The sequence below is a fragment of the Pieris rapae genome, chromosome 16, assembly GCF_905147795.1.
Source record: "Pieris rapae chromosome 16, ilPieRapa1.1, whole genome shotgun sequence".
Classification (NCBI taxonomy): domain Eukaryota; kingdom Metazoa; phylum Arthropoda; class Insecta; order Lepidoptera; family Pieridae; genus Pieris; species Pieris rapae.
Window position 1 is genome coordinate 2,077,768 of NC_059524.1, and position 19,747 is coordinate 2,097,514.

The 19,747-nt window shown below is 32.5% G+C and overlaps 1 protein-coding gene across 1 annotated transcript; it reads right to left on the reverse strand.

Moving 5' to 3' along the window:
* Nucleotides 1-6,610: 6,610 nt before the first annotated feature.
* On the reverse strand, nt 6,611-19,349 carry LOC111003227 (proton-coupled folate transporter). The gene is made up of 7 exons (XM_022273631.2): nt 18,459-19,349; nt 18,232-18,388; nt 17,860-17,961; nt 16,951-17,088; nt 8,745-8,828; nt 8,194-8,350; nt 6,611-7,753 (listed from the first exon to the last, which is right to left on the reverse strand). Exons 1-7 carry the CDS (start codon nt 19,266-19,268, stop codon nt 7,645-7,647), a joined length of 1,557 nt encoding a protein of 518 aa, XP_022129323.2. The 5' UTR covers nt 19,269-19,349; the 3' UTR covers nt 6,611-7,644.
* Between the last annotated feature and the right edge of the window lie 398 nt (nt 19,350-19,747).

Sequence of the window (19,747 nt, forward strand, 5' to 3'; positions counted from 1 at the left end):
TCTGACAGGTGTTTTGCTTAAATTTTTTTTGTCAGTGATTGTATAAACTTTTGAATCGATAGCGACAGTGAAAAGGTTAAAAGATAAAGGTTTGTGGTTTGTTTTTAAAATAGAGTGGTCGGTGTTTGTTTCCAACAAAGTCTGCTTATTTCTATTAAGTATAGTTGTCTAACCGTTAGTTTTGTTTCAACCTTTGACCATAAACAAACCATAAACAACTATGTTTCATTGACAAGGAGATGGACGATGTTGACACAACGCTCGGTTGAACTATACTTTATGGAGACAGTTCGCTGAAACCAAATTATTAGTCCAAAATACTATCTGAAGGTAATTAAACCCATGTTTCATGTGGAGCCAATGGTTTGGCTATAATAGAAAAATATTTTACCTGTTTTAAATACAATTATGATTATGCTTAGAGTTTTGTACGCCTTTTATGTATTTATTTATTAACACTTCGTTGCATTACATAAAAGGAAAAAAATATTAATCATAATTCAATGAAAAGCAACTGGCGGCCTTACCGCTTTCGAGCGATTTCTTCCAGACAACCACTGTGAGTAAAGGAGAAAAAAACAAAAAATTAAGTTTTAATAAAGTAATTCCGATTATGATGATGCACTGGTGTCATCAAAACCTTAGAACGTGTGGAACAAACGTATCAATTACTTAGAGTAATGTCTTACCGCATAGTTTCTTGCGATGTTTTCGTCAACACACAAAAATGCATAAAATATTATGTCATCACTATTCAAACTTTATTTACTATTAATATAAAAATATAATCGTATATGTATGTGCCTACGGGACGCCCAAAAAAGGTCAGTCATCATCAGCTCATTGACACCCGAGAGACAGGCAAGACTGCTGTGGTAAGTGGTATTTACTCGATGTATGAATGAATAAAATGACATTTAAAACCAATCATTTATTTTTCATCGTTACCAAACAAAAACGTTTAAAATACGTTGTATTTGAAAAGTCGTCAAAACCGGTTGATTCTATTTTAAATGGACGCCATTTTTCGTGTATCATTGAAAGCTCTAAATCAAACATTGATCAAAACGTGAATGGGTTTTTTATTCAATTTTTCATCGAATATAGTTTTTATTGACAACTGTTCGGCGCCTTTCAAAAAATGCTTGTTTCAACTTTTAAAACTCACTTCGGACTCGGGATATTAAAGCCTTTGCGAGATATAAAACGATGCTATTGCTTTGTGTTGTGAGTTCAAAATTAATGTAATAATATGATTGATTTGATCCGTACAATACGTTCTATAGATCGATCAATCAAATCAAAATATATATAATGCATATCCAATAAAAAGAAAATATTTTCGATTAACATGTTGTACTTGCTTTCAATTCTCAGGTGTAGGGTGTGGAATGGACTGGACGAACTGGACAGAAAGTCTATTTAATATAATTTTGTTTTGGTTTACAAGATCTATCTTTGTTATCTGATAGCAATGAATAGCAAATATCTTTTATTACGTGAATGCTACTTTACTTGAAAAAAGTAGCCGATACGATCTTCGGTATTTAATATAATTAGACACCTTTTCACCTAGGCCACTTCTTCGATACAAAGAGTCCCCTTGTGCTACGATGTCGCGGGCTACTCGATGTGCATTCTTACTACACGCAGAAGATAACTAGGCGTCTCGCTGTAATGACGTCGTAGTGTTGTACTAACTGCATAAATTCATGTAATCTTTAAGGCCCTTCGATACTCGTGATATTATTGATTATTTTTAATATCAACGCTTCTCAATAAGGGTTTTAAATGTAGGGTTTAATTTTTGGTTACTGTTATATCCATAGGTTAATGAAACAAATATAATTTTAGTTTATTTTTCATAAACGGCAACATAGTATTTTACTAAGTTCGCATATTATTTTCATATTTATATGCTGTTTATAAAAAAAAATCATTGTCCTAATTCAAACATGTATGACGTTTGCGAGAAAAGCTCAGTAAAATAAAAAATAATATATAAATGTGTATATAGAATACAGTCACATAGCCATGGTAACTGCTAATTTTTATAATAGCGTTTTATATTAAATCAAAATATCTTAGCAATTAAGGTTGGTTAGCTTTGTAGTAATTAAGTATAATTTTGTATTTTTATGCCTGTAATTATTAAATTCAAGAGTTTAATAACGGCGTTAATCAGTAGCGAGGTGGAATTTCAGTTAATTAAAACTCATACCGCGTATGCAAATAATCGCGTGAAAGGATATTGGCTCACCAAAAGATAATCTTTATTTCATTTAGATTGTAATATACTATATGTACCTTCTCATGCGTACCTGGGCCATGTATTGCGCCATGACCGCTACCACCTCCTTCAACTAATAATAATGGGTAAAATCCAGGGAAAACGGCGTGTTGGTCGAAGGAAGAAGTCATGGCTTCGCAACGTCAGGGAGTGGACGGGTATAGCAAATGCGGAAGAGTTGCTGCATCTGGCGCAGGACAAGACGCGGTTCAGAAAAATGACGGCCAACCTCCAGTAATGGAGAGGTACTTGAAGAAGAAGAAGAAGACCTTCTCATACACGAAATCCTTAGAAACTGTTAAGAGATATGAGAAAGGGTAGGTACTTAAAGTGTAGTAATCTAGGGTTGCCTGGAAGAGATCGCTTGTTAGCGATAAGGCCGCCCATTGCATCCCTTGTAATTTGTATTTCTTTGCAACGAAGTGTGAATAAATAAATAAATAAAATTAACAAACATCTTGAATATAAAATGAACTGTTTTAACAAAAAATTGTGTTTGTCGCACAAACACAATTTTTTTGTTGAATTGATTACTTACTCACTCTTTTGACAGAAACAGACGCAGTAATAAACTTAAAATGACTGGAGTAAGACTGATTAAAAATAAAATAGTGGCGTTACAGATATCTGGCATCAGATTTATGCATCTGTGTCATGATCAATTGGCAATCTAATAAGTAAGTAGGTGATCAGCCTGTGCTGATCACCTACTTCTCTTTGGGACTAAGGCAAGCTGGTTACCTTACCATATTTTTCTTCACCGTTCGAGCGAATATCATATGCGCACATAGAAAGAAAGTCCATTGATGCACAGAGGTCGAACCCACGTCCTCAGGGATGCAATCTAGCAATCAAGGGCTTCAAGTTTATAATTATAGCTTTAATTGCAACACAAGTATTAATCTTTGAATAAGTTCTATCGTTACTTCAATAAGCTGAAGACAAACGAGGCTGAGTGTAAGTGAAAAGCGATGTTTTGCCCGCATTTTCCTAAATCTAAATAATTGCTGTGGCGAATTATATATTCTACTTGTTTTGCGGCACTGCGTTTAATACTTAAAGTTCTGAAGTCATGAGCGGTTCAGCGGAAGTTTTTAATACGATTTTATAACTAGTTTGAGTGAGGGACATTCGATATTGTTTAACAACAGTTGTTAAATAAATGTGTTTTTAGCCCACAGAGGTGTAATTATTGTTTCAAAATTTTTTAACGGATTAAAGAAGTGTTTTCTTTAAATGTGTACAAATTATGTTAATAAAAGACAATACTATATGGTAAACATATTTTTTCTGCACGCGCCTTTGAGCTCTTCAAGATGATCTGTTGGTGTGTGGATAGTGGTTTATTAACCATAGTAAGTGTACAATACTGTACATTTTACTTATAGGCTGTTTTAGTTTTATAATCGTGGCGATTGGCTCAATCCTGGGAATTACGCCCCGAGAGTATAGATAGTAGCATTCATTCGTTACATAGCAATTAACATTTGATTCATTCGTTTCTATTGTTGTACGTGAGTGGTTAATATAGAGTAAAAATAAAATCCTCTATTATTTAAGTTTACTTTGCAGTAACGGGTTTACTGAATAACTAACGATAATGATTAGTTCAAAATACCACGATTATACCCTGTATCGAAACGATGCAATGAGGTGTCCATACCACTCATATGTTTTCCTATTTATGGTAAAATAGTAAAATGTATCTACATTTTCTGTTGACAATGTTTAAATTTTAATTCGATTGTATTTTTATAAAAAAGGGGCCACACGGGCAAGAGAGTCTGTTGTTAAGCGATACCACTGTTGACGCCCTGTTTCGTTTATATCTATCTACACAGGATGAGGTCGCAAATCCATGTCCTCAATATAAGTATACAAGAGTGTTCAATAATATTTAAGTCAATTTATATACTATAATACAAGATATATTGTTTTATTGGTACAAACGTTTGTCATTTATGAATCACAACGGTTTGTATCGTACAAATAAAAATAAGAAAGAATCGACATAGTAAATGATTTTACTTTAAACAAATTAGAATTTTATTACTTCGACAAATACTGTTCTTCGCCGAACTTCATAAAAACTGTCCAGTTTCGTAAACACCAGCAAAAAGAGAAGAACTAAAGTGCCAATACAATTTATTTATATCCTCAATTTCAAGGAATGGTTCCTTCGACTGAAACTGCGAACGGCGAACATAAAAACTTTTATACAACTCTAATGAGAGTTCTTCGAGGTAAGTAAGTTCAAAACCTGTAATAGACAGTTTTAATTAGCTCCATATAACGATAGATATCTTGTTTCAAAGTGTATATAGACTACTAACGATTGTAAACACATTGTAAACGCGAAGGTATTGTTATCTTTTGTAAAATGCAATTCCACCCGTATCACCTCAACGTCTGTCGTTCTACACTAGAGCGGATTGAATGCAGGTTTTGCTGCATACCACCATTATGTGCCAGCTGCTCAATGAAGTATTTCCGAACCAATTCTTAAAAAGCCGGCAACGCACTCGCAAGCCCTCTGGCATTGAGAATGTACGTGGGCGGCGGGGCGGTATCACTTAACATCAGGTGAGTTTAAAATTATAATAATTGTTATTGTTATAATATCTTTTTCTTCTTATAGTGCCATCTCCTTGTGAAGGTTAAGCACACTCAAGTATATATGTACTTAACACTGGTTTAAAAAAACAATATATTAAATACAAAATTTCTCAATAACGAGTTAGATTCCGAGCAATATTATATTATATATACTTTCATAAAACCTTAATTATAATCCAACAGCTCTATACATATATTGTATACTTGATTAATAATACCGGGCTAAATGAAGCTATTTTGCTACATGGCAAAAATTCATGAATATTCCGTGATTCCGTAAGCAGGGCGCATCACTCACCCAAGACCGTTAATTATTTCTAAAGCCTTTAAAATTTGAAAACCTCATTAAGATAGGCACGAATCGGTGCACATTAAGGCTTGAACAAAGGCAATTTTCGCTTATTCATTAAATATAATTAAAAAGGGGTAAAATAATGATGAGCTTCTAATAAATGTCGTAAGCTTGTTGCTAAGCACCTCTTTACGTGATTAAGAATTTATTTCGCTTTAGCTTTAGCGTTTCAAAGTTATTTTCGCGCTTTTTCTCTGTGTCCAATCAACATTTTCTTGACACATTGTTATTTACTTTTATATTTTACAGCTCTCTTCTAGAAAAGTTGGCCTGCCTTGTTTCTGCCTACCAGACTATTAGTCGTGCTTGGTTTCATGTTCCTCACATCAACACTAACTATGCAAAAAACTTAGTTTTGTATCGCGCAGCCCGGACATACAATTACCACTATTTAAGCCTTGACTTGTTTAGGCTATCGCGGAACGTGGTTAAAAAGTGTATTAAAAATCCATAGCGCAAAATCACCTGCATCATGAGCACACCCCACATACAGACCTTCACGTACTTACCATCACTTTACACCATCAAACAACACAGCCAAATTAGGTACCACTTACTTAAATGTATTGAATACTTTTCGGTTGTTTGTTCCCTTTTGTTAATATTTGAACCTTTTTGTAGTGAAATGTATGATGTATTCCATCTTTGGCTATATTTTCTGTATATTTGTTTGTATATATAATTTATGCTAGTTGTAGGATTACGAAATAAATAAATATGGACCTTAGTGGTGCCAGATAATACGAACTAGATTAGCAAAGCGCCACCCACGCGAGCGATATAAATAATTAACAAAATTTCTATCGAGGTGGACCGATTTATTTGTACACTGGCTTAGTTTACAAGAGTTGCTTGCTATATTGTTAGTTATAAGATTTAGGTATGTAAATATAATTTTTTAAGGTCTTTTTATGTAATTGGTGTATGGTATTATTTATTTATTCTATTGAATTAGTAGTATCTATTAAGGTAGAATAATGGAGTGGAATAAATAAATAAATACTGAAATATAAAAAGTAATCAATATCACATACCTATTAAGAAGTTTGGCTAACACAAATAAATCAAATGACGTCAAAGAATAATTTTGATCTAGTTGCTGGATCGCGTCCAGTCCTATTTGATTTTTTTAAAAAGAACTGGAGGCTCATCTGATGTTAAATGATAACGCTGCCGAAGGACACTGTCAATGCCCGAAGGCTGGCAAGTTTGTTGCCGGCTTTTTCAGAATTAATTCGCTCTTTTCTTGTCATTAAGTCAAATTGGTTTGGAAATACTTCAATCGGCAGCTGTTTCCTTTTAGTAGTGGTACGTCATGGTATGTCGAAAAGTATACATTGTTATATATTGTATTATGTTTTAATGAACATTTATTTCATCCAAAATCACGGCTTGCTTGCTTTATTTGATATAAGCTACTCTCAGTTTTATGTAACTATATATAGTAAATAATCCTTAAATATACATAAAAACCTTATTAACTAGTATGTAGATAATTATTTATTAAGTCCTTAATGAGAGAACTGAGTTTACCCGCTAACTCAAACTAAATTTATAGTTGAACGGAAGGAAGTAATATAATACTATATATAATATAATTTAATTTAAAAATTCAATATGAATTAAAGTTACTTGTTTGAATATTACATGGAGTTTCGTATACTGTACGCAGTTACTAGTTAAAACAGTCAAAATTATATTAAAATCGTTCTGGAATAATCAGTTTTATAAAGAAAATTTTATCAACACTTTTTTTAATCCTCAATATTTACATATATTGTGTTTTAAACTGTAACATAGTAAAGATGTGATTCTAATTCTATAATACTTGTAGAACTCGCTTGGCTTTGCCAGTCTCGACTACGAGACCTTAAAATGAAAATATCTGTAGTCTCTTAAAGACATTGAGTTTTTAGTATATTTGCATGAAATTATACAATTTTAAACTAAGTCTAAGTTCTAAATGAGTATTTTACAATTGTTTTATTGTTAATAAACAATGCTTGGATTTAAAGTACCTACCGAATAATTTGTAGAATATTTTTTATCAATTACAAGTAATTTAAAATTAACCAATATAATAACAAAGGTTTAATTTACATAGAATAACTTAATAATGATGCATCTTATGGAATACATGTATATATCTAAATGAATGAAATGCCTAGTAATTAATAATAAAGTGAAAACACATTGTATTTTTCTCTTCCCGACATTGTAAGACTAAGCAGGTTTTCTATTACTACTAACTTACTACTATCGCTCGCTATTTAGAATTTGATTAAAATAGCAATTATATATGATATGTGATTTATAGTAATAAAGTAATACGAGACGTCGTTATTATGCAACAATTAAAATACGGTAATATTATATGAAAATTAAATTATTTTAGATTATCACTATCGCCAGTCTTATGTCGATTATCTTCTACGTCAAGTGCCTTTTCCATATGTTTTCTTCTTTCACCTTTTCTGTGTTCATAATAAAGCCAACTGAAATAAAATGACCATGAGATAACACTTTTGTACTTATTAGATTTTAAATTTCGGATTTCACTTTGGGATTAGACAACGTGTTTGCGAATAAATTCTAAGAAAATATAGTCTATCACAAAGTATACACAGGAATGTGTTAGGTAGGTTTAATCAAAAAAGAAAGAGTTTTCTCTAATGCCTTCGACAAACAGAAATGTTTTGATATTCAACATTAATAGGAAAATAAAAATCGATTCCATGTATTTGGTAGGTATATATGCATATAAATATTGGCATCTTAAGCAATAAAACTGATAACAACGCTTGACTTAACGCTTTTCGAACCTTACTTATCTATAAAGGCCGGTAACGCACTTGTGATTATATCATGCCCGTTTGCCTCCAACATAAAAAAATATTTAGTAAGCTTTTGGACTGTGGTGATGGAAATTACTTACCCAAATATGGCAATAGCTGGTAATGTAAGGAATCCACCGAGAAGGAATACCGCTCCAGGTAAGACATGAAGTGTGGCAATGTAGACTTGGGAGTATAGTGGGCCATACAGTAATGGTGTCATAGCCTCAGCCAGACCAAATAAGGAGTTCACCTTGCCTGTAATATCCATAACAAAAATTCAAAATAAAAAAACATTTTCTTCTTTAAAAAAAAATTAATAATACTAAAAACTAAAACGTTTATAGAATTATAATGATCCATGTATCAGACATAACATGATTCCTAATTCCTAATCCTGATTCAGAGTTTTCTAATATGAAATGAGTTGTATGAAAATAAATGAAGTCACCAAAGTGTGGGTCCACCGTCAATCAGTGTTGATGGTGACAGTAACCCAAAGCTAAATTGGACCCATTTTAATTAAAGTAATTGTATTAGTATTTATATAATAACAAAAGTCTGTGTGTTTTACTCACATAACCGTTTTTCTTTTAAAAGTCACTCTTGATGAATTTTTCATGATTAAAAATGAGAAAATATTACTACTTACCAAATTCCTCGCCGTCAACTAGTTTCGTTGCAATTGATCGCATTGCAATAAAGGAAGTCCCGTTTAATATTTCCAGCAGTGGTGCTAAAATAAGGAATGTTTACTAAAATAATCAGAGAAAAGTAGCGGTAATTGGTGCACATGTTGTAATGCGAGGATATACTGAGATCGTAGGGTTGTTCTCCGGCTGTGCACCAATGGATATTCTGTCTATGTGCGTTTTTAACATTCGTTCGAACAGTGAAGGCACACATCGTGAGAAAACCGGTATCGAACTAAAAAGTCACCTACAGAACAGGCACAGAAGTCTGATCTCCTTCTTGACTATTATATTGATAAATAATTATGAAGCAGATACAGAATAGAAAGTCAGTACTTAAAAGGTTGCAGTGACACTGATTTATTTTTATGTTTATTCTGGCTTTACATTAGAATTTCATTGTAATCAATATTTGTGTTCTCCCCTATCCACACGAACAAAGCTAGATTGTTTATGATTTAACGATAACAATATCTCTATACAATATGCATTAGTGACTAGACAAATACAATGATAAAGTAATATTTCATACTAATTCTTATTTAAATACAATTAAAGTCTATATTATATAAGAAAATAATTATTACATTTTCCTGTTAAGTTTAGGAAAATTACTGAGATAATAATATAAAATAATTTAGATTACATTTATATTGTGTTATGAGCATCAACAAATTTTTGTTATTTTAAATTCGCATGATTCATTTGTTTTAAGTAACACCTTAGCTCCCATTTTTTGCATTAATGACATTAAACAATGTCAGAAATGGGTGTGGCTTTGACGATTCTGTTGGTTACTCATAATTTTTGCTTGAAAAATATATAAATATTAATTAATAAATATTCTTCTTAGGCCACTTTTAAAGCTAATGCAATTTGACCCCAGTAGTACAGTCATGCTAAAACTACATATTTGATATTTAGTTATAGCCTTTTGAAACACTATTAGTTATGGTTAGGTTTGGAAACCCTTTTAAGGGCAAGAAGGTTCCACTTCTATTCAGAAACGAGACTAAAGTCTACCTCCTGTGAGTCACTGTATTGACAAAAGGGAGTCATATTTTGTGCGTGTTTCACTGAAAATCAAGCCATGTTTCATTACTAATAACAATTTAATATAACTAATAATAAAACTTTATTCATAACAAAATGAATGGATGTGATTGATTACCACTAGGTGGCGTTGTGCTTTACTATATTGGAAGTTTAAAACAAAAGGAATATATGTTATATAGGAAAAGTAGTCCTAATCATACAAAAAGTGTACGATATTTTGTATGCGTGAGTGTGTGCGCGTGTGATTATGTGAATGTGTGCGTATTTATAATCGAGAGTGTGAAGAGTTAATAAACGAGTATTGTGCGTTGCATATTTATTTTGTACAATAAATACATAAATTTGAAACGAAGTTTTATAGTTAAGCTGCATAAAACGGTATCATGAATTGCAGTAGTCGTTTTAAGTGGCATTTTGTTTGTAATACCTAAGTGTAGATTAGGTCGTTAGCTGATAGTGAATCTAATCAAACATTGTCTGCGCTCAATTACCCACTTAAAATAAGACCGTTTTATCTTTACGTAAATAAAATGGGAGTATTATTCCATTAAGAGTATATTTTTAAAACTTGACTAGGTATCGTTCCTGTTTTTCGTCATTGTTAATTTATTTAAATCTGATTTAATAGGAACACAGAACTTATGTAGCATTATGTTATTGTGCTCTAATGCAAATATGTGTTCTAGTTATTTCATATTTAAAAATTACGCGTATAATAGATAACTTTCCTTATTTTTTATCTTCATTCATAATATTTATTTATTAATACTTTATTACCTTATTCAAGATACACATAACAGTTATCATTTTTATTTATTACTTAGTTGTATTACATAAAAAAAAGATCAAACATAATTTCATAAAAAGCAACTGGCGGTCTTATCGCTTTGGAGCGATTTCTTCCAGGCAACCACTGTGAGTAAAGGAAAAAAAAATGGATTAAATTAAATAAGGTAGGCAAGAAGTGCAAAAATACATAATACAAATACAATAAGAAGGAAAAAACATACCTAACAGAAACAAAAAAAAACTAAACTGATAAAGGATATTTAGTAACTATTTTAGCATTAATTTAAATCAGGGGAAAAGGAAACGGAAGGTCGGAACGCGACGCACCCCGGTACTCTGTAACTCTCCATTGAATTTAATCTTCAATTTTAGAACTGTGCGATCAGAAAATGCTCAGCACTACGGAAGAGAACCTTGAAATGGTATACGGTATCGTTGTAACTTATACTTACGTACGTACTGGTACTTGGACTAGAGATGGTGGTTAGGAATCAGAACTGAGTTCTTTTGTTTTTGGGGCCTACCCCACTACTATTAGTATATATAGTAATGTAAATAATGCGGCCAGTCTTATTTAATTAATCAATACAATAGTGAATAATCTAAAAGTCGATAAAACCATCACTTCTATACCTCTACATCTGTTGTTCGTTCTAACCATTCTAACCATTTCGAGTTAGGGTCATTTTAGAAAAGAGCCTACTAATTCTTAAAAGGCCGGCAACGCACTTGCGAGCCTTCTGGTAATACGAGTGTCCATAAGTGGCGGTATCACTTAGCATTTGGTGAGCCTCCTACCTTTCCTCCTACGAAAAAAAAAAACAAAACAGCTGCGACTTTAGTTCCACCATAGTTTGATTTTTGTTATTATATTTTGTACGGATTTATTTGATTTCGAGATATAGGTCAGATATGAATTTAAAAAAATAATAATGTACGCGTAAATATTTTAATTATAATGCATATAAAGAAGATATTTGTTTTTCTACAGACTGACATGACCAAATTTGTTATATATAGATGAAAATACTTTGTTATTTGTAATTTTCCTCGAATGTAATGGAATTTTCTTTGTTTTCTATTTTCTCATTAGCACTCTTGTCAACGTGTATTGATGTTAAGATTTTAGAGTCTCGAAAATACAGATTTGCTAGAGGAAAACAGAAAAAAAATTGAATGTAAAAAATTCTCGTGTCAAGATGTTTGTAATTAAACTTGGCTAATAAAAATGGCTCCACATTTGTGTGCATATCGGTTAGGTCTGCGAATCGGATGTCTATTTTTCAATAAACAATTTAGGGGGCTAAATTGTTTATTTTTTTTATGATACAACATATAAACATACATACAACCTTTAATTTACCCCTTCTACGATCAAACATTATGACTGGAACTCTAAGGTTTATACTTATATAGAGATAAAATCACAGAAAAATGTAATAAGTTTTCATTCCGCTAAACCGAACCGTCTCTGGGGAAGCATAGCAAAATGTTCCATGTTCGTAACCAAAGGTGGGCTAACTAAAATTAAGGAGAAAGTTTCAGTAAAGTTTCAGCCGGCAGCTAGTTGTAATATTAAAATTTTAAAATTTATTTAATGTAAAGTCTAGCCTACCAGTGATTATACGATCAGACGCATTGTCCTAATTAAAATAAATAATTAGCACTCATTATCCATCCAGGTTCGTTTCTGGACGTTCCTCCACTTGACTGAAATGTTGACGTAAATTTAAACGTTACAAAAAATAACGCTAAATCATACCAGAACGCGCTACATGAACGTTTTGGATATTGGCGGCATTTTATGTTTGGTGTTTGTGGTACAGGGTACTTACTAGAGCATTACAGTACCAATCTAATACGCCTTCAAGCAAAGAATTTTTGTGTATTTTGCAAAGATTATTGTGCGAAGTCCACAATTGTCATATTTGCTTAAACCATAGATAATTGGACACCTAGACATTGATATTTATCGTACAAAAATATTTTGCAACAGATAGACGCGTGAATGTATTATGTAAGGATGCTTTATTCTTAAATTTATACATAAATAAAGTTTATTACTACCTGATAGATTAAAGTATATGTCTACTAAATGTGATCGAAATTCAGCCATTATAACATTTTATTTACAAAAAATGAAAAAAAAAAATTAAGTTAAAAAAGACAACTGGATTGGTCAAAACTGCTATTTATATAAGACTTATTACATTATTAGAGCATCATTAATGTGGTGATTTAGGATAGTCCGTTTTTCGAAGTATTGTAGAATAAAAAATGGTTGTCTGTATAGTATACGGACAATAGTTTAACGTGACAACGTCATAACAAAACTTTCATGTACTGATTGCATACTTAAATATTTGAGTTAAAGAGAGACATACAGCGCAAGCGTACAATGAGCGTATCGGGACAATGAGTCATGCTTTTTCATGAGTGTAACCGGTGTTCATCGATTTATTAGACACATGAAAAAATTATGATAATTTAATTTGATTTGAATAGCTGATGAGTTATGTAACCTAACATTAGTTAAGTTACAATTATATTTTAGTAATAATTGGAAGCGTAAACCAAATGTTAGCAATCATTACATTTAAGGCAAAATGAGCGATTTAAGCCAGTTGCAAACAGTTTCACTTAACATACATTTAAAAATTCATGTTACAACCGCTACCGAACATGACTACCATCTCAAACACTTTTTTATTAATAATGTAATCTGAGATACAACTAAGTCCTTTATTATCTGTATCTTTTATCTTTTAATTTAAACAAATTATAAATGTTAACTTTATTACAGTCATAGAAGCGATAGCTTGTATTGTATAATGTTATTATTTAAGTACTGTTATTCTTATATTTCTTATTATTATAGGTTATATTGAACATCAAACATATGTTAAATAAATGTCATCACTTCATTTATAAAATTGATAGCAAATAAAAAACGTGTAACAATTTTAAATTATTAACTTTTGTTTTTGCTACAAAGATGCAAGAAACGAAAAAGTTATCGAATAGTCATTTATTACTTGCGTCTTTATCAATGTATATTATAAGGTATCTTTATTATAAGGTTTTTATTACAATTATTATTTTTTCTACCATCAATATTATTACATTATTTTCCTTTTTTGTGTATGAGGCGTAAAGTAACTGTTGTGTCTGGCAGAATGATCAGCGCCGTTGAACACGTCAACTCTACGGCATAATGCTGATCTAGGGCCAGTCACAACCACAACACACACACATTGCACATTTAATATTATTATTCTTTTGTCCATAATTTTTTATTATCTTTCTTTTTTGATTCTTATTATTTTGTGTAATTCTACGTATGTACTTCGTTAGTAATAAATGTTATGTCAGCCTGTTTGTCTATCATACGCCAATATAAAGTTTATTTATGAAACTTTATATTGATATATTTAAAATTAACAAGGGGGTAATAATATATCGTTATATATAGATTCATAAATGCAGGTTTCGTATTTTCAAATATAAGGTTATAAGAGTCCGTTCTAACACTGCTCAAAATTTTAGTCATGTTATTTCCCTGACCTGAAAGTTGGCTAAGGTAGTTGAGATTGGCTACAGACAGACAAACTCTCCCACAGTTTCCTTATTATAATAACTTGTTAAGCTTACAACGTCTTCTCAATAAAGTTACGAAGTGCTGCTTGTATCAAGTTTAGATTTAAGCAAGCATTACATTTAACTTAGAATTACGGTTCACTTGTGCATTGCTTAAACTAAGACCGGGCACAACATTCAGACACTCCAATTAGTACTTAGAAATTAGTCCCATAAGGCATCTTAGTATTGCCACCAAATTAGTTGAGTGATATTTAATAATGATACATCAAACCAAAGTTATAAAATAAATCAATGGCGCTACAACCTCTTTAGGTCTTGGCCTCAGATTTCTGAATCTGTAACATAATCATTTTTAAATCTAATAGGCATGTAGGTGATCAGCCTCTAGTGCCCGACACACGTCGTCGATTATTTTGAGTCTAAGACATGTCGGTTTCCTCACGATGTTTTTCCTTAACCGTTAAAGTAAATGTTAAATGGGCACAAAAAAATAGGAAATCCATTGGTGCACAGCCGGGGATCGAACCTACGACCTCAGGTTAGAGAGTCGCACGCTGAAGCCACTGGGCCAACACTGCTCTAAAACCAAAGTTATACCAGCACTTTTTTGCAAATCAATAGAAGAATGAAGTTTGGTTCATTCTTTAAGTTCCAATAAAAGTTATGTTCGAAATAATTTTTGAAATTCGAACTGATGCTGTCTCAATATATTATGATTTACAACGAAGTTAGAATCTGGATGAGAGATTAATCAAATTTGAGTATCCAATTTGGATTATTATGTCACTGAGATAAGGATTAGGACCAGTGCCTTGTATTGGGTTCAAGGATATTTCAATTACCATAATAACAATATTATTAAGAGCTCTACGAATTTGGTTCAGGACATTGGGAATGTTCGATATTTAAAGAATCCTAAAAATATTACTTTGCTGTAAAAAATAGCATACAGAAAAATAATACTATAAACGCAACAACAAAAGTTTCAAAAAACCAACAGGACTAATCTCAAAACAATTACGGGCTATTATCTCCTTAATAAACATCTTTCTAGATGCAACAGACAGCCCTATGCGCAGAAGCTGTTTCAGCGGTGAGGAATCAGTCATCCACGTAGACCTGGAATGCGAGGTTGTGGCTAAAAAACCTACAGAAATACTCGGAGCACTTCGCTCCAAGAAGTCTGCGAAGTGACTGTGCTTCTGGAAGGAAATGGGCTGGCCTAATGAGAGTCTGATTGCGAAAACTGAGTCCACCAACCTTTAACGACACAAGTTTTCTTGAACACTTTCAAAATAACTTCTATGTGAGGAACGGGTAAGATTTTTTGGATGGGATCCTGACGCAATGTACCCGATCTCTCTCAGCTCTATAAATTAGAACGAATTGGCCGATGTGAGCATGGTCGTTGGTGTGCCACAGTCCATTCCACATCATTGGCCGTGTGCGGGAGGCGGACAAGACTACGCTACGGTGTTCTGTCTCGGGTGATTGCCGGTGGTGCCGTGGGGTTTTAGTGGGTATGCACAGAAATGAGTCCTACATAATCCTCTATGAGAAGGCAGTCATGCCGTGGGAACGAATTTCCCCAAGAAAAAAAGAAAGAAATGGTTTTATTATATGAATTAGGTCGCTGAAATATTATAAGTCTAAAGACGAACCTAACGGTACAATAGGAAGAAAATCGGCCACTCACATATCTAAACCATTGTACTGATACTGTATTAAATTATGTTTATTCTACGTTAATTGGTTATCGTTATAATGAGTCTAAATAATGAGCTCACAATATTATTCATTATCGACGCGTTATCCGAAAGTGCACAATGTTAAATTATGTATTTTAAATTGATTAATTGGTTGATTATAATTGTTGATAATATCGATACAGGAAAAGTGGCGGAAACTAGGAATATTACGCTCCGAGGTGCGTTTAGTGTCCAGTAATGGAATTTCCTATCTGCAGTAAGCATAGGGTGGAGGCATCGTGAGGGGATCTTAAACACGATTTTTTTTAAAAACGCGCAGAATGTTGACCTACATATGTTAAGTGATACAGTCACTCAACATAATATACAGACACACACATTACTAGATGACTCGCAAGTGCATAGCCGGCCTTTTAAGATTTAATACGTTCTTCTCTTGTGGCGGCAAAAACGCTCAACGACGTGTAACTACAGAAGGTTTATCACTGACTTGTATATAAAATAAAAATTTAGGAATATTATAGGCAAGGGCATCGAACTGTTTATATAAAACACCGGCCTTATTTTATCCAATAATACTACATAATTGGTGTATTTGTAACCATAGTTCCTATTCTATTTATATACAACCGTAACCATGGTAACAAACGCGAAACTTTATTTAATCACGATTTAAAATAAAAAAGAGGTATTTAATATTGTATTTTAAAGTTATGTTGCAAGTGGCATATTTTTTTTATAGAATAGAGTGCTCGCGAGGTTTCAAGTGATATGGACTCCCATAGAGTGTCTATGTTCCGTCAGTTTCAGAGGTCTTGTGAGTGCGTTGGCAGTCTTTTAAGAATTGCTACATTCTTTCTTGAAGGTCGCTAAATAGTAGTTAAATGGTTCCACATAGTGGTAGCGGCAAAAACTGTCCTAAATAACTCTCAGCTGTGGGACGGATGTCGTGATGATATGGAATTTCATATTCTGCCTCAACGTTCGATAAAGTAAAAATTAAAAAACTCACCTAAATATATTTCTAGATCATTCCTCGCAAATCCATACGCAAAGGAGGCGACGATCTTACTCATACATGAAATGGCTCCCAATATAGTATCGTGTATCTTCAAGTAGCTACTAAAAAGACTCATTGAAAAGGCGGTGCCTAAAAAAACACAATACTTTTTAACACTAAACGAAAAAAATCTAAAACACCATTGGCACAGCGTACATATGCCTTGGATTTCTGTATGTATTTTTAAATAGCTTAGTACCAGGCTGACTTTCTCACGATGTATTCCTTCATCGTAAGAACGAATGTTTTATTCAGATGCACTGTTCGTATAATATTTTTTGAACTTGACTCATACCAATGCCTAGGCTTGCCCGTATGTGCTGATAGGTCACTCTCTTATCTTCCTCTATCATGCGTCGAATAGCACAGATATTATCTTCAGAAGTCCCTGTTAAAGGACGTCCCTCACTCATCATTGAGATTGCTATGTCCACGCTTAAACTCGTTAAACCATTGTAAATAGTGGCGCGACATGGGGCTTCATTAAAAATGCTAGTCGCATCCTATCATAACTTGTTGAGTAAGCCAGCAACGAAAGTCATAGTAAACAGAGTTTTAGATTTGCCGCCAATTCACAAAAACAAATGACAAATGAATGCAATATACTATATCAGGTTACCAAAGAGTTCTAAAATTGAAATTCAAAAAAGTTTTCATAAGAAATGTTTCTAACTGGCTAGTTCTAAATAAAATTATATTTGTTCTCCGTTATTCGAACTCACGAACTATTCCTGGCTTTGTATACTATTTGCTATGTTTTATAAATTGCTGTACGTATGATTCCATATTAGTTTAACATACTATGGTTAAGAAATTAATAATTCTCAACCATAGTCATGAATATCAACTAGTTAAACTCACCAATTAAATTCGTAACAATGCTGTATGTTGACCAAATACTGAACTTCATTTCATCCCAATTAAACCTTAATCTCATGAATAAATACATGATCGTATATTCACCTGAAAAAATAATGATTGTTCATTATATGAATGAAACAGATCCAAATATTGTACGTAGCATGTGTATATATTAAAAAATATTTATCGAATGTGACTAAATTCATATATTAAACTAAATATCATGTGTTTTGTGTTAATTTAATGGTAAACAGAAACCTCGCGCTGCTAATTATAAATGATAAAGAATAATCTTTATTACACATATTAATAGACTATACTAAACAATGTCACAGGCAGCTAAGGTTTTAAAAATAAATAAATTTAATTTACCCTGCAATGGTCCAAAAACAACAAAAACCACGAACAGCAATAGGCAAACATGTAGCCTTCTGTTTCCTGTTCCTTTTTTAAAAGCCACTTTAAACGTTTCAGTTACTAAGCCGAAGTCGAAAAACTCCACAATGAAACCAACCACTCCACTGTATTTCTGTAAAAATATTTCTGTTTAAATACAACATTCAGTGTTTAACGTAATATTCCAGTAGCAATGTACTTACTTTATCAACCTTTTTTGGCTTAGGATCCTCTAGATAAAATATGCCATACAGTAAACTGAATACATAAAGTGATCCCGATATAGAAAATATACCATAATAGCCAATTTCCTTCAAAAGAATTCCACTTAAGGCACTCCCGATAGGATACCCTAAAGACATGCAAAGGTTCACAATACCCACTCTATAAGTTCTTTCTTCAACCGTTGTTATATCACAAATGTAACTAAATACACCAATAAAATTCGTGTACCATCCACCAGTTAACGCCGGAAATATTGACTCAGTAAGTGCAGCCACCTCAGCCGGAAGTTCGTAGAAGAAATATGTGTTTATAATAAAACCGATACAGGTTAAAAACTCGCCAAAGATTGGCATAAGGATACACGCTTTTCGTTTACCAGTTTTATCACTCCACGCTCCAACGAATAGTATGATGAGAACTGGAAACGCTGTTTGGATAATATTCTTCCAAGCTTGTATACTAGCGATCAGTGTCTGCACCTCCTTTTCATAATACTCGTAGTTCTCTGTCTTCCTAGCTTTTAAGGCTTCGCAGATTTCTGTGCTGTAGTTTAAGTTAACCAAACATGCTTTTTCCAAATTCAAATTCTGCGTTGCAATAGATGCTAGAACACTAGGCATAATGTAACATGCCATTATTGGTTCTACAGTGATATTATCCTTCATGACTTTAAATTTTTCTAATAGTGTTCTTTTAGGTACAACATTTTGTGTGTTATTTAACGGTGTCTCTTCGTTTTCTTTTTCTTCAGGTTTCCCATCAAGCATTATTAAATCTGGTTTCCCCATTATCAGAACTGTTAAATCCTTTCGCAATGTCACATTTCTTGGTGTGTTCTGTCTATCATCTAGACAAGTAATGAAGATTAAAGCAAATAAGTAAGCTAAAAACCGTATTTGTTTTTCGATTACATGTATTGCGCTTTTCAGTGTTTACGTAAACATTTGCTGATAAAGGGAATCTTAACTACCGTCAAGGCTACAGTTATTTATATATTGTATGTAGAAGTTAAACATTAATTTGAATTATTTCTTTAATACTTCATTGCATAACAAATTTCTATGTCAGATTACTCTAGTGACAGAAATTAAAGGGACGGAAAAATGCAAGGAGCTTGTAACATAGATACAACGATAAATTAAATAATCAAGTGTATTTTACATTTAAAGTAAAGCTAGATGGTAATTAAATTTTAATTATTTTAACGCATTTTGGGAAGTGAGATGGGTAAATAATACTTTAGAGATTAACATCTCATAATTAAAGA